Source organism: Pan troglodytes, chromosome 19, assembly GCF_028858775.2.
Source record: "Pan troglodytes isolate AG18354 chromosome 19, NHGRI_mPanTro3-v2.0_pri, whole genome shotgun sequence".
Lineage (NCBI taxonomy): Eukaryota > Metazoa > Chordata > Mammalia > Primates > Hominidae > Pan > Pan troglodytes.
Window position 1 is genome coordinate 28,631,621 of NC_072417.2, and position 14,315 is coordinate 28,645,935.

The 14,315-nt window shown below is 44.6% G+C and overlaps 1 protein-coding gene across 22 annotated transcripts in view; it reads right to left on the minus strand.

Annotated features, from left to right (window-relative positions):
• The window catches only part of CDK12 (cyclin dependent kinase 12), a 105,776-nt gene extending 92,993 nt beyond the window's left edge, over window positions 1-12,783 (minus strand). For 7 of the 22 annotated variants that reach the window (XM_054671593.2, XM_054671596.2, XM_054671592.2 and 4 more), the window contains exons 1-2: window positions 11,057-12,188; window positions 2,420-3,304 (exon numbers count right to left, since the gene is read on the minus strand). In XM_054671593.2, coding sequence (XP_054527568.1) covers window positions 2,420-3,304; window positions 11,057-12,102 — 1,931 coding nt within the window. In that variant the 5' untranslated portion in view covers window positions 12,103-12,188. Of the gene's footprint in view, window positions 1-2,419; window positions 3,305-11,056; window positions 12,274-12,505 lie in introns of those variants that run through there. The other 15 variants (XM_063798610.1, XM_054671586.2, XM_054671578.2 and 12 more) reach the window with 6 other exon arrangements.
• Window positions 12,784-14,315: the final 1,532 nt, after the last annotated feature.

The following is a 14,315-nucleotide window of genomic DNA, read 5'->3' on the forward strand; positions in this document are numbered from 1 at the left end:
AGAATAAGCAAACCATAACACAAAGACTGCCATCACATGTCACTGCTAAAGCAAGTGTGTTTGGTGGTACTTGCCTAGTTAGTCTTGTCAAGATATTAAGGAAATACATAAAAACTGTTTAGAGACAGAGTTTCGCTCTGTCACCCAGGCTGGAGTGCAGTGGCATGACCTCGGCTCACTGCAGCCTCTGCCTCCTGAGTTCAAGCAATCCTCCCACCTCAGCCTTCTGAGTAGCTGGGATTACAGGCGCCTGCCACCACGCCTGGCTAATTTTTCTTTTTTTTTTTTTTTGAGACGGAGTCTGGCTCTGTTGCCCAGGCTAGAGGGCAGTGGCACGATCTCAGCTCACTGCAACCTCCACCTCCTGGGTTCAAGTAATTCTTCTGCCTCAGCCTCCCGAGTAGCTGGGACTATAGGCAACCGCCACCACGCCCAGCTAATTTTTGTATTTTTAGTAGAGACAGGGTTTCACCATATCAGGCTGGTCTTGAACTGCTGACCTCATGATTCGCCCGCCTTGGCCTCCCAAAGTGCTGGGATTAAAGGCATGAACCACCGCACCTGGCCACACCCGGCTAATTTTTGTATTTTTTTTTTAGTAGAGATGGGGTTCCATCGTGTTGGCCAGGCTGGTCTTGAACTCCTGGGTTCAAGTGATCTTATCTACCTCGGCTTTCCAGAGTGCTGAAATTACAGGCGTGAGCCACCAAGCCCAGCCTTAAAGAAGTATTTTTGTTAATGCCTTCTATAAAATTAGATTCATGCTTCATAATCATTTCAGTTCTCAATATTCAGAGGACTCATTAAAATTAAAGCTCTTCCCATCATCCCATTGTGAATTATATTCTAATTAGCAAATACTTTACATATTATTCTTTTACTTTTTATGGAATAATTTTTTTTTTTTTTTAAAGCAGCCCTTTTCAAAATAATCCTAGTTTGGACCCTGGGATCAGGAGAGAAAAAACAAACCCGGCTATAAAAGACATTTTGTGAGTTATTTTGAATTCCAACTGAAAACAAAAACCAACAATAAAGACATTTTGGGGGCTACTGGGACTATTTGGTTAAATATTATGATTATTGATAGCTTTTTTTTTTTTTTTTTAAGACGGAGTCTCACTCTATCGCCCAGACTGGAGTACAGCAGCGCGATCTCGACTTACTGCAACCTCCGCCTCCCAGGTTCACGCCATTCTCCTGCCTCAGCCTCCCAAGTAGCTGGGACTACAGGCACCTGCCACCATGCCCAGCTAATTTTTTAAATCTTTAGTAGAGGCGGGGTTTCACCGTGTTAGCCAGGATGGTCTCGATCTCCTGACCTTGTGATCCGCCTGCCTTGGCCTCCCAAAGTGCTGGGATTACAGGCGTGAGCCACCGCGCCTGGCCGATAGCATGTTATTTATATAACTATTGATGTTACTAAGTCAATGTTAAATTTTTCAGGGTGATGAAGATATTGTAATTATATAGAACGTTATTATTAGGAGAGACACACTGAAATATTTAGAAGTAAAGTGTCATGATATCCACAGAGCAAATACGGCAATATGCGATCTTGGCTCGCTGCAACCTCCGTATCCTGGGTTCAAGCAATTCTCCTGCCTCAGCCTCTCAAGTAGCTGGGATTACAGGGGCCCACCACCACGCCCAGCTAATTTTTGTATCTTTAGTAGAGATGGGGGTTCACCATGTTGGCCAGCCTGGTCTTGAACCCCTGACCTCAGGTGATCCGCCTGCCCTAGCCTCCCAAAGTGCTGGGATTACATGCATGAGCCACTGCATCCAGCCTATTATTCTTTTAATTTTTCTATAGGTATTAATATTTTCAACAAAAATTTAAGGGAAAACTCGATTTTTTTAAAATTTTAATCAAAATTAGCATTATCAATAAACTTAGGCTAGGGATGGTGGCTCATGCCTGTAATCCCAGCACTTTGGCAGGCCTAGGTGGGAAAATCACTTGAGGTCAGGAGTTCCAGACCAGTATGGCCAACATGGTGAAACCCCATCTCTACTAAAAACACAAAAATTAGCGAGGCATGGTGGTGCATGCCTGTAGTCCCAGCTGCTGGGGAGGGTGAGGTGGGAGAATCGCTTGAACCTGTGAGGCAGATGTTGCAGTAAGCTGAGATGACGCCACTGCATTACAGCCTGGGCGACAGAGCAAGACCATGACTCAAAATACAAAAAATATAAAATAAATAAAATAAACTTAATGATAAAATGGGTTAACCAGGCCTCAAATTCTAATTCTCTCTTCCCAAGTAATAATGTCATAATTACAGACTTTCCCACTGAAACTATCAAAGACATTTCCTGTTCATAAAACCATGAGGGTAGTGTTGACAAAGATTAAAACAGAAAATGCTTTATGTTTAGATCAAGGGGGTTTTTTCCAGTTCACTATAGGACTTACCTATCCATGTCATCATCTCCAGGTAATAAGGGTGGGAGGGGCAAAGGAGGCAACGTTGAAGTTTTCAGGTGTGGAATAGCAGCTGTTACAGATACTTGAGTCTTCACAGAAACCTGTACAGGGGGCTGAGAATTTGCCTGAGAGGACACAGCAGATGTCTTTGAGTGAGTAGAAGGGGGCAAAGTTGAAGTACTGGAGGCAGGAACCTGACTAAATGCTGGCTGAGAAGGAGGCAGAGGTGGTTGCTGTGGAAGAGCTGGTATTGGAGGCAAAGGTGGCAAAGGGGGTGTCTGAGGTGGAGGGGTAGTAGTTGGTAGAGGGGGTGGGGGAGAAGCAATTGTGGGAAGAGGTGGAGGGGTCTCCTTTTCTGATGTTTCTGTCTCCTTTGGAGTAACAATCTCCTCTTTCAGTGCTATGGGTTTAGAGTCTCTTGTTCCCTGTGCTTTCAAATCTTTAACAAGATGCTTCTCGGAGTTCTCATCCAACTTTACTTTCCCTGTATCTGAAGAATTTTTTACCTCTGTGTTTAGATGTGTTACATTCACCAGTTCAGTATCTGGGGCAGATTTTTCCAATTTTACACTTCTGGGTAACTTTTTAGACTCCAAACCTGAATCCTTAGCCTCTACTGAACTGTTCTCTTTTCTAGGCAAAAATACAGGTGAACCCTTGGACTCCTTTCCATCCATCTTTGCTGCAGCAGCAGCAGCTGCTCTTTCCTTCTTTTTCCTACTGAGTTCAGCTCCCAGACTGGAATTAAGTGGAAGCCTGACAGGTGAGATACTGGAATGACGACTGCGTGAACTGGATCTCTTCTTTTTACTATGAGAAGATGAATGTCTTGAATATGCAGGACTTCTACTTCTGGACTTCATGGATTTCCTACTGGAAAAATAAAAAGCCAGTTTTAAATGAATGGACTACAGTAGTATATGGAGGAAAACAGATCAACAAAACAAACTATGAAGAACTGTAACTTATCAATTGTAAAATAGATTAAGTGCCATCAAAAACAAGGACAGTCTGAGAAACCAGCCCAATCAAGAGGCACCCCAAGGAGACAGGACTAAATGTAAGATGGTATAATGAGTAAGATCCTGGAACAGAAAATGGACATTAGGTAGACTAAGTAAATCTAAATAAAGTATGGACTCCAGTTTATAATTATGTATCAATATTGGTTCATTAACTGTAACAACTGTACCACATTAATGTAAGATGTTAACAATAGGAGAAACTGGATGCAGGGATATATGAGACTTCTTTGCACTATCTTCACAATTTTTCTGTAAATCTTAAACTACTCTAAAGAAATAAAGTTCATTTAAAAAATAGATTAAACTGGCCGGGCACGGTAGCTCACACCTGTAATCTCAGCACTTTGGGAGGCTGAGGCGGGCGGATCACCAGGTCAGCAGATCGAGACCATCCTGGCTAACACGGTGAAACCGCATCTCTACTAAAAAATACAAAAAATTAGCCAGGCGTGGTGGCAGGCACCTGTAGTCCCAGCTACTCAGGAGGCTGAGGCAGGAGAATGGCATGAACCTGGGAGGTGGAGCTTACAGTAAGCCACTGCACTCCAGCCTGGGCAACAGAGTGAGACTACATCTCAAAAAAAAAAAAAAAAGATTAAACTAAATCCTACATGAAAACATATCTGAATCATATAACAATAAAATTACCTACTACTTATTCATCTGAAAAAAGATGGGTCACTATTTTTTTCCCACATTGGAAAAGAAACAGCCATACTCACAATGATTACTTTCAGAATTTTGAATTTAATCTTTGATAAAGTGAAAACAGGATAAAGCAGTCATGCTTGGCCAGGTGCGGTGGCTCACGCCTGTAATCCCAGCACTTTGGGAGGCCAAGATGGGTGGATCGCCTGACATTGGGAGTTCGAGACTAGCCTGACCAACATGGAGAAACCCCGTCTCTACTAAAAATACAAAATTAGCCAGGCGTTGTGGTGGGCGCCTGTAATCCCAGCTACTTGGGAGGCTGAGGCAGGAGAATCGCTTGAACCCAGGAGGCGGAGGTTGCGGTGAGCCGAGATTGTGCCACTGCACTCCAGCCTGGGCAACAACAGCAAAATTCCATCTCAAAAAAAAAAAAAAAGAAGTCATACTCCATAGTAAAGGTGGGTTATATCCATCAGGAAGTTAAAAGCAACAAGCATGCTTCACCAAAACCTAAATTTGTTAGCTAGAGAGTTAACTGGCAGAGCCCAGAAAAATATGTTGTTCCTTGCATCCTCAGTTTATAATAAAGTTGTAAAGTTTAAAATAAAGTACTAAACAAATTTCCAACACATAAGACTTAGGATTTACAAAACAAATAAAGTGGAGAAAATGTTTTACCAAAATAACTTTTAGAACTTTTCAAAAACATGAGGGCTCCTAATATCTTAATTATAAAATGATTTCCAATAGACTTTTTAGAAACTCCTAAAGATATTATTGCATGTTTAATTAATTGTCTTCTTAAGAAAGGCTTTGGAAATAAAATCTGGGAATCTATGGGGCAGATCATTTTAAGTTGAAACCCAAATGTCATTAATTCTCATGACTTTTTACTAAAGCCTAACCTGCTAAGGCCTCAATGTGTGACAAAACAAAAAACCAACAAAGGCCGGGTGCTGTGGCTCACGCCTGTAATCCCAGCACTTTGGGAGGCCAAGGCAGCAGATCACGAGGTCAGGAGATCAAGACCATCCTGGCCAACATGGTAAAACCCTGTATATACTAAAAATACAAAAATTAGCTGGGTGTGGTGGTACATGCTTGTACTCCCAGCTACTTGGGAGGCTGAGGGAGGAGAATCGCTTGAACCCAGGAGGCGGAGGTTGCAGTAAGCCAAGGTTGCAGTGAGCAGAGATCACGCCACTGCACTCCAGGCTGGCGACAGAGCGAAAATCTGTCTCAAAATAAATAAATAAATAAATAAATAAATAAATAAATTAAAATAAAAACATTAAAAGTGCCGGGCACTGTGGCTCACGCCTGTAATCCCAACACTTTGGGAGGCTGAGGCAGGCGGATTACCTGAGTTCGGGAGTTCGAGACCAGCCTGACCAATATGGAGAAACCCTGCCTCTACTAAAAATACAAAATTAGCCGGGCATGGTGATGCATGCCTGTAATCCCAGCTACTCGAGAGGCTGAAGCAGGAGAACTGCTTGAACCTGGGAGGCAGAGGTTGTGGTAAGCTGAGACTGCGCCAATGCACTCCAGCCTGGGCAACAAGAGTGAAACTCCGTCTCAAAAAAATAAATAAATAAAATAAAAATATTAAAAGCATAATTGGACAAAACAAAATTTTCCCAGTAGTCTAAAACAAATTGCTTCCATTCTAGATCATCACATCTTCCTTTATCTTTGATCAGGGAGATATGGTAAGACTGACATATAGTAAGACTGACATGAACCAAAATGTTTCAAAACAACATATATGTGTAAGGGAAACAACTTGCATAATGGCAGCGATGATTTTCTTTTACCTATACTGCTTCTTGCAAGTTTGCTTCCAAAAGTTAGTTAAAATATAAAATTATTATTGGAAGCTGGGCGCGGTGGCTCACGCCTGTAATCCCAGCATTTTGGGAGGCTGAGGCGGGTGGATCACCCTGAAGTCAAGAGTTTGAGACCAGCCTGACCAATATGGTGAAATCCCAGCTCTACTAAAAATACAAAAAAATTAGCCGGGCATGGTGGTATGCGCCTGTAATCCCAGCTGCTCGGGAGGCTAAGGCAGGAGAATTGCTTGAACCCGGGAGGCGGAGGTTGCAGTAAGCCAAGATCACGCCACTGCACTCCAGCCTGGGTGACAGAGAGACACTCCATCTCAAAAAAAAAACTAAAACTAAAAATATTGTTGGAATCAATAGGACTAAAAAACAACAACGCAAACATGAACATGAGAATATAAAATACTGAAAGGTACTGATATTGACCAAATATGCACTTACCCTTAAGAAAACTAATATTCCTTCTGTACATATTTGGCTGAAACAAGAGTTTTTCTCTGCTTGAAATACAGCTAAGTAACATCTCTATCCCAGGGAAAACATGTAAAACCCAAAACACTAATGCCAGCTAGCTACCAAGTACTACTGTTTTAGTCAGCATGACCAAATCTTCCTAAGGAAGTCTGTTAGAAACCCTTCAATTTCTCACAGAAGCCTACTGTTAACAGATTTGGATGGCCATATACTTGTGGTATTTTTAGTGATACAAATGCTACATTTAAGTTCCAGGTTCACTCTTCTAGAAAAAAGCGGAGGAGTAGACAACAAATAGGTAAACACAGCCAGCAATAAGCAATGTGTCTTCAAGAAATGTCTTCAAAAACAAATGTATTTCCCCCCAACTCACCGAATTAAGTTAGGTTCCACTCAACTATTAATCATTGCTAATCTAGCGGATGCAAAGACACTGCATTTCTGCCAAAGCATTTTCAGTCTTTTAAAATTAGGTTGTTTCGCCGGGCGTGGTGGCTCATGCCTGTAATCCCAGCACTTTGGGAGGCTGAGGCAGGCAGATCCCGAGGTCAACAGATCAAGACCATCCTGGCCAACATGGTGAAACCCCGTCTCTACTAAAAATACAAAAATTAGCTGGGCATGGTGACGCGCGCCTGTAGTCCCAGCTACTTGGGAGGCTGAGGCAGGAGAATCGCTTGAACCTGGGAGGCGGAGGGTGCAGTGAGCTCAGATCGCACCACTGCACTCCAGCCTGGCGACAGAGACTCTGTCTCAAATTAAAAAAATAAAATAAAATAAAATAAAATAAAATAAAATAAAATGTTGCTTATTTCATTTTGACTGTCTCCCAAGGAAAAAAACACAGAGAATATCATAGAAGGGATCTATATGTTCCTCTGACTCTACAAAATTTTTGTACTGTTTAGAATTTCAATCAATGAAGAAAAACATGTAATGCACACATACAAACATATAATGCTCTCTATAAGCCAACTAAAAGCGTGCATGTGTCTCTGGGAATATTATATGTTTATATTTGCATGCTACGCTACCATATTGTGTCTCCAATTTTTTCTAAACTTATTTTTACCATTACTGACTAAATTATGTGAGTAGATATTCCTCTGCTTTTTTTTTTTTTTTTTTTTTTCAGATGGAGTTTCACTCTTGTTGCCCAGGATGGAGTGCAATTATTGCAATCGCGGCTCACCCCAACCTCCTCCTCCTGGGTTCAAGCAATTCTCCTGCCTCAGCCTCCCAAGTAGCTGGGATTACAGGTATGTGACACCACGCCCAGCTAATTTTGTATTTTTAGTAGAGAAAGGGTTTCTCCATGTTGGTCAGGCTGGTCTCGAACTCCCGACCTCAGGTGATCCGCCCGCCTCAGCCTCCCAAAGTGCTAGGATTACAGGCGTGATCCACTGCGCCTGGCCTTTTTCTTTCTTCTTTTTTTTTTTTTTGAGACGCAGTCTCGTTCTGTCGCCCAGGCTGGAGTGCAGTGGCATGACTTTGGCTCACTATAACCTCTGCCTCCCAGGTTCAAGCGATTCTCCTGCCTCAGCCTCCCGAGTAGCTGGGATTATAGGCGCATGCCACCACGCCTGGCTAATTTTTGTATTTTTAGTAGGGACGGGGTTTCACCACGCTGGCCAGGCTGGTCTCAAACTCCTGACCTCAGGTGATCTGCCCGCCTTGGCCTCCCAAAGTGCTTGGGATTATAGGCATAAGCCACCACGCCCAGCCTCCTCTACTCTCTTAAGAGAACATGAGATATGCTGTTTTACCTGAGAATCCAAAAGGAATCACTAGAAAGAAGCACTTCTTACTGAAACTCCTTTTAGTGTTTTAGTCTTAGCACACTCTTCTCTACTCCCATACCCTAAAGTTAACAATTTTTACAGCCTTAATGAACTACTCTATCAAGAAACAAATATCCTAAGAATACTTTTTAGACTTCCTTAAAACACTAAGCAGCATGGCTGGGCGCATTGGCTCACGCCTGTAATCCCAGCACTTTAGGAGGCCGAGGCTGCTGGATCACCTGAGGTCAGGAGTTGGAGACCAACCTGGCCAACATGGTAAAGCCCTGTCTCTACTAAAAAAACACAAAAATTAGCCAGATGTGATGGTGGGCGCTTGTAATTCCAGTTACTCTCAGGAGGCTGAGGCAGGAGAATAGCTTGAACCCGAGAGGCAGAGGTTGCAGTGAACCGAGATCGCTCCACTGCACTCCAGCCTGGGCAACAAAACAAGACTCTGTCTCAAAAAAAACCAAAAAACAAAGCAGCTTTACAAATGCTACACTTAAGACTTAGGCATTTTACTGTATATAAATTTTACTCCTCACCCCTCCAAAAAAAAAAAAGGGTAATCCAGCTAATGGTAAACATGTTAAAGTGTTTAGAATGAAGTATACTGATGTCTACAACTTACTTTGAAGTAAATGAAAATAAAAGATAGATTAATGGACAGGTAGATAGATTACAAAATACATGGCTTTTTTTTTTTTTAAGACTTGAGTCTTACTCTGTCTCTGTCACCTAGGCTGGAGCGCAATGGCACGATCTCAGCTCACTGCAACCTCTGCCTCCCGGGCTCAACTGATTCTCCTGCCTCAGCCTTCCGAGTAGCTGGGACTACAGGCGCACGCCACCACACCCAACTAATTTTTTATATTTTTATAGAGACAGCATTTCACCACATTGGCCACGCTGGTCTCAAACTTCCTACCTCGTGATCCGCCCGCCTCGGCCTCCCAAAGTGCTGAGATTACAGGTGTGAGCCACTCCTCCTGGCCCAATTTTTTTTTTTTTGAGACAGGGTCTCACTCTGTTGCTCAGGCTGGAGTGCAGTGGTGTGATCACAGCTCACTGCAGCCTTGACTTCCTAGGCTCAAGCAATCCTCCCACCTCAGCCTCCCAGGCAGTGGGGACTACAGATGTGCACCACCGCGACCAGCTAATTTTTTTTTTTTTTCCTGTAGAGAACGGGGCCTCACTATGTTGCCCAGCCTGGATACAGCAAATATTTATTGTAGAATCTTGGTGTTACATATTTGGGTGTTCACTACAACCTTTCTGTGCTGGAAAATTTTTTATAATAAAATGCAGGAGGAAACATTAAGAACTCCAGCCCTTGACAGCTAGGAACACTCTGCAGCTTGATGTACTCACACCATTTATGAATTGTAACTTTAAGTCAGCAAAAATTACACTGAAATACAAAAGCCATGCATGAGCCAGGCGTGGTGGCTCATGCCTGTAATCCCAGCACTTTGGGAGGCAGGAGGATTGCTTGAGCTCAGGAGTTCAAGACCATCCTGGGCAACAGGGCAAAACCCAGTCTCTCCAAAAAAAAAAAAGAAAAAAAGAAAAAAAAATTAGCCAGGCATGGCGGCATGAACCTGTAATCCCAGCTACTCAGGAGGCTGAGGTGGACGGATTGCTTGAGCCTGGGAAGTCAAGGCTGCAGTGAGCCAAGATGATGCCACTGCACTCCAGCCTAGGCAACAGGGCAAGATCCTGTCTTTCAAAGAAAAAAAAAGTCATGCATGAATTTTTTTCAAATTAGCACAATTTCTCTACCAGTGTTCAACATCCTCACTCATAATTTACTGAGTGGTATTATGTACAAGGCACTGTGCTATGCACTTCAAATTGACTAATTTAATCATCACAACCCTTAAAAGTAGGTATTTATTATTCCCATTTTACACCTGAAGCAACTCAGGCAAGGAGAAATTAACTCATTTGCTAAAGGTCACAAAGCAACATTAGGACTCCACAAAGGTCTAACTAAAGCCCACATTCTGTTTTTGTGAACAGAAGTGAGGCCACAAAGGAGGTACATCTCATTACCTAGGAACAAGAACACAGTTTTCCAAATAATTCACTCTAACAACAAAATTTCAAACTAGCATGCCTTTCTCGCAAAAATATAAAGAAGGCATTATTACTATGTGTTTTAGAGAAAGATTTTGAAAATTGTCAGCGGTCACAAGGTAGGTCAGTGATGATGCTGTTAAGAAAACCAAATTGTCCTTGGAACCAATTTCTGCTAGGTTATACCATTAAAAGGGTAACAGACTAATCAGCTGAATTTCCACTAAAACATCAGTTAAAAGACAGGAATCTTTTGTAAATAATTAAAACAGTGCCAAGTAGGAAATGAATAAATGTACAGGTTTGGGGACTCAGTGGACAACACAAATAGGATAAACTAGGCAAGTAACTTCCATACCAATTTCTTAAGTCTTCAACCAGGTCCCATAGAGTCTAAAGCACAAATACCAATGTGATTTTTACAAATTTAAAACTAAGCAACAGAAATAGCTAGACATGCTCTGGGAACTAGTATCAACTCCATCCACTCACTAAGCAGAAGCCTTTGACGTTTCTCACTCAGAAGCTTACAACTGAAGACCCCACCACTGGAAGTACCTACCTTTAGCGGTTTGAGGCCTATGTACTCTTCACTTCTCGAATTCTGGGTTAAGGGGAGACAGATTCACACACTGGAATGACTAGCCAACAGCAAAGTGTTCTAGTCAATGATGAACACTGCGGGCTTCCAGACAATGTTAACACGCTGAATGCCAATTCCTCGCAACCCACCCTAAATGAGGAAGGACTGTTAGACAAATAGCTCACCTGGGGAGTGGACTCCGACTCAGAGACCGCTTGCTCAGGAAAGGGCTGCTGGACCGCCTTCGACCATAGGGACTGGGCGATCGCCCGCTGTAAGAGCCACTCCTTTCGTAGCTGGACGACCGTCTCCTGCTATAGGGACTGACAGATCTCTGTCGCCTACTGTAGGGGCTCGGTGACCGGGTGCTGGACTGGTAGGCCGAAGGCTCCTTGTAAGGGGGACTGACCGACTGCCTTCTCGAGGTACTTCCAGGACTTTTCTTGTAGGAGTCATAATTGCTCGAGGTATGAGATCGTGAGGGACTAAGGTCATAATCTTGGCCATAAGAAGCTCCCGAGGGGCTATCATCTTGTTTGGAGCTGTCAGACCACTTCCTGTGGGGGCTCCTGGATCTCCGTTTTGGACTGTCCACTGTTTTGTAACTTTTGGGTGTTTCCCTTTTTCGATGACTTTTACTCCGGTCTTTGTGCCCTGACTTCAGCTCCCGTTCTTTCCTGGTCTTCTCCTTGTGGAGCTTGGATGACCTGGATTCCTTGCTGCTGCTTTTGGCTACCTGCGCCTTCCCATAGTCATCAGTCTCCTCATTCGAACGCTTTGAACTTCCCGATATCCGGTCCTTCATCGATCCCGACTTGCTGGAGACTTCTTGGCTTTTTTCTTTTTCGGTCTGTTTAGCTTTTAGTAAGTCCCGGGAACGCCTGTGCTGGTGGTGACGATGTTTGTGCAGGCGGTCGCTCCGATCTGATCCACGACGTTCGTCGTTCTCCCTTCGGTCTAGTTTGAAGGCCATGTCATCGGAGAAGGTGTCGGAATCAGAGCTGATATCATCATACTCCACCAAAGGTTTGATAACTGTGCCCAAGGATGCTGCTTCGGGGGTCACCAACCCCATGTCTTTGGAGTGTTTGGACTTATGCCGCTTGTGCTTCGATACCAAGCGGTGACGCTCTCTGCTGTTAGAGCTGCCGCCTCCCGATGACGGCTGCAAAGTTCCAGAAGCTCCTCCACTCCCGTCCTTCTTGCCCCCATGTCTCTCTGAATTGGGCATTCCCTTTCCCCTGACCTGAAGAAGGGAAAAAAGTTTCCCAGCACTCCAAAAAGCAACCCCCACCCACCCCCCCAACCCCAACTCCACGCCCACCAAAGCGCCCCAGGAAGGGGGTGGGGAGGGCAGGGACGGTAGCCCAGGCTCCTCCTCCCTCCCGACGCCTCAGCACCCTTCTACATGAGGTGGGGGGTGAAGGAGCGAGGGAAGAAATGAGAGTTCCTCGGCAGTGGAGTTGCGAGACAACGGGGAGCGGCTCAAGTCTGTTTCCTTTTCTCCCTCCGCCGAGCCAGTCCTCAGGCCCGGGCGCCGGGGAGGTCGAGGAAGTGAGAAGCCGACGGCCCGGGGCTGTGGGGCCGACTCCAGCTCTGGGGCCCTGCGAGGACTACGCGGGCCCTTCCCCTACCCGGTAGCCCGGTTCACGACGGCTTCCTGTCGCCGGGGTGCCGCGGCCTAGGTGCCTCACGCCCCCTTTGTCCCTCGCTCCTGAGGTAGCCCCCTTTCTTGCCTCCGTTTCACCTCCACACCACACACACTCTCTCCCTCACACAGACTCAGTCACACACTAGATTAAACCGAAACGGCACTTGGAGAAGGGGGGAGGGGCAATCCCAGAAATCGTCGCGAGAGTCCAGTAGCCTCTCGCGATGTTTCGTGCTTCGCTTTCACCTCAGTCCCCTGCTTATCAAACAACGCGAGATCAGGTCCCAAACTAGAAACGCGTTTCACCTGAGTCTCGCGATGAGCTCCCGGAGCTCCCCGTTTGAGCAAAGCTTTATTGAAACGGAACAAACCGAGTTTTTTTTTTTTTAACCAAAACTTTATCGGTAACTGATTAAACAAATACTCCCAGGCTCCGTGACAAAATAATTTCAACATCCTTTTTAACAAATCTTTTAACTACTAGGATGACTTTTTTTTGTTTGTTTTTTGTTTTCCTTTGAGACGGAGTCTCGCTCTGTCGCCCATCCTGGAGTGTTAGTGGCGCGATCTCGGCTCACTGCAACCTCCACCTCCTGGGTTCAAGCGATTCTCCTGCCTCAGCCTCCCGAGTAGCTGGGATTACAGGCTCCCGCCACCACGCCCGGCTAACTTTTGTGTTTTTAGTAGAGACAGGGTTTCACCATGTTGGCCAGGCTGGTCTCGACCTCCAGACCTCAAGTGATCCTCCCGCCTCGGCCTCCCAAAGTGCTAGGATTACAGGCGTGAACCGCCGCGCCGGGCCATTTTTTTGTTTGTTTGAGACAAGTTCTCTCTCTTTTGCCCAGACTGGAGTGCAGTGGCACGATCTCGGCTCACTGCAGCCTCCACCTCCTGGGCTCAAGCAATCCTCCCACCTCAGCCTGCCGAGTACTTGGAACTATAGAGTCGCGCCACCACGCCGTGCTAATTTGTTTCTATTATTCGTAGTGATGGGGTTTCGCCATGTTGCCCAGGCTAGTCTCGAACTCCTAGACTCAAGCAATCCGCGATCCTTGGTCTTGAACTCCTAGAATGAAGCAATCTGCCCGTCTGGTCCTCCCAAAGTGCCGGGATTACAGGCTTGAGCCACCGCGCCCGGTTGAGATTATTTTTTACAGAGCAAAAGACAAATGTCGGGACATTTCAACCCAAGTCCCTGAGTGTTTTAACAGTGCTTCCCACATATAGGGTGTGTGCTACCTGCCAAGAATTTTACATACATTATCTCTAATTTTCACAATTATCCTGCAAAACACGAGATTTTCATCCCTGTTTTATAGAAAAGGAATCCCAGCCTCAGGGAAGTTGAATAATTTGGTCCAACAAGTGCCACAGTCAACATTCAAATTCATGCCTTTCTGAGACTAAAACACAAGCTCTTCCATCCTATGGTGCTGTCTCCTCACCAATCTTTGCTTCAAATCTCAGAACCTAAAAGCTCATCCCATCTTGAGATCCTCCCATGGCCGTTATTGGATAATTTAGCCTTTCATCCTCATACAAAAGATTATAATATGAACAAGAAAAGCATAGTATTAATTAACAAGAAAATAACACTATCTTACACTGGCCCCTCATTTATTACTTTTAAAAAAACTTTCGCGTACCTTAAGTCATTCCATCTTCACAACAGTCCTCTGAAATAGGTTGTATAAGTGAGAAAACTAAGGCATGGAGAAGTGAAGGGGCTTGTCCAAAACGGAGAAGTTCAGCTGGTAAATTCAGGACCAGAAAACATTCTGAATTAAGGTAGT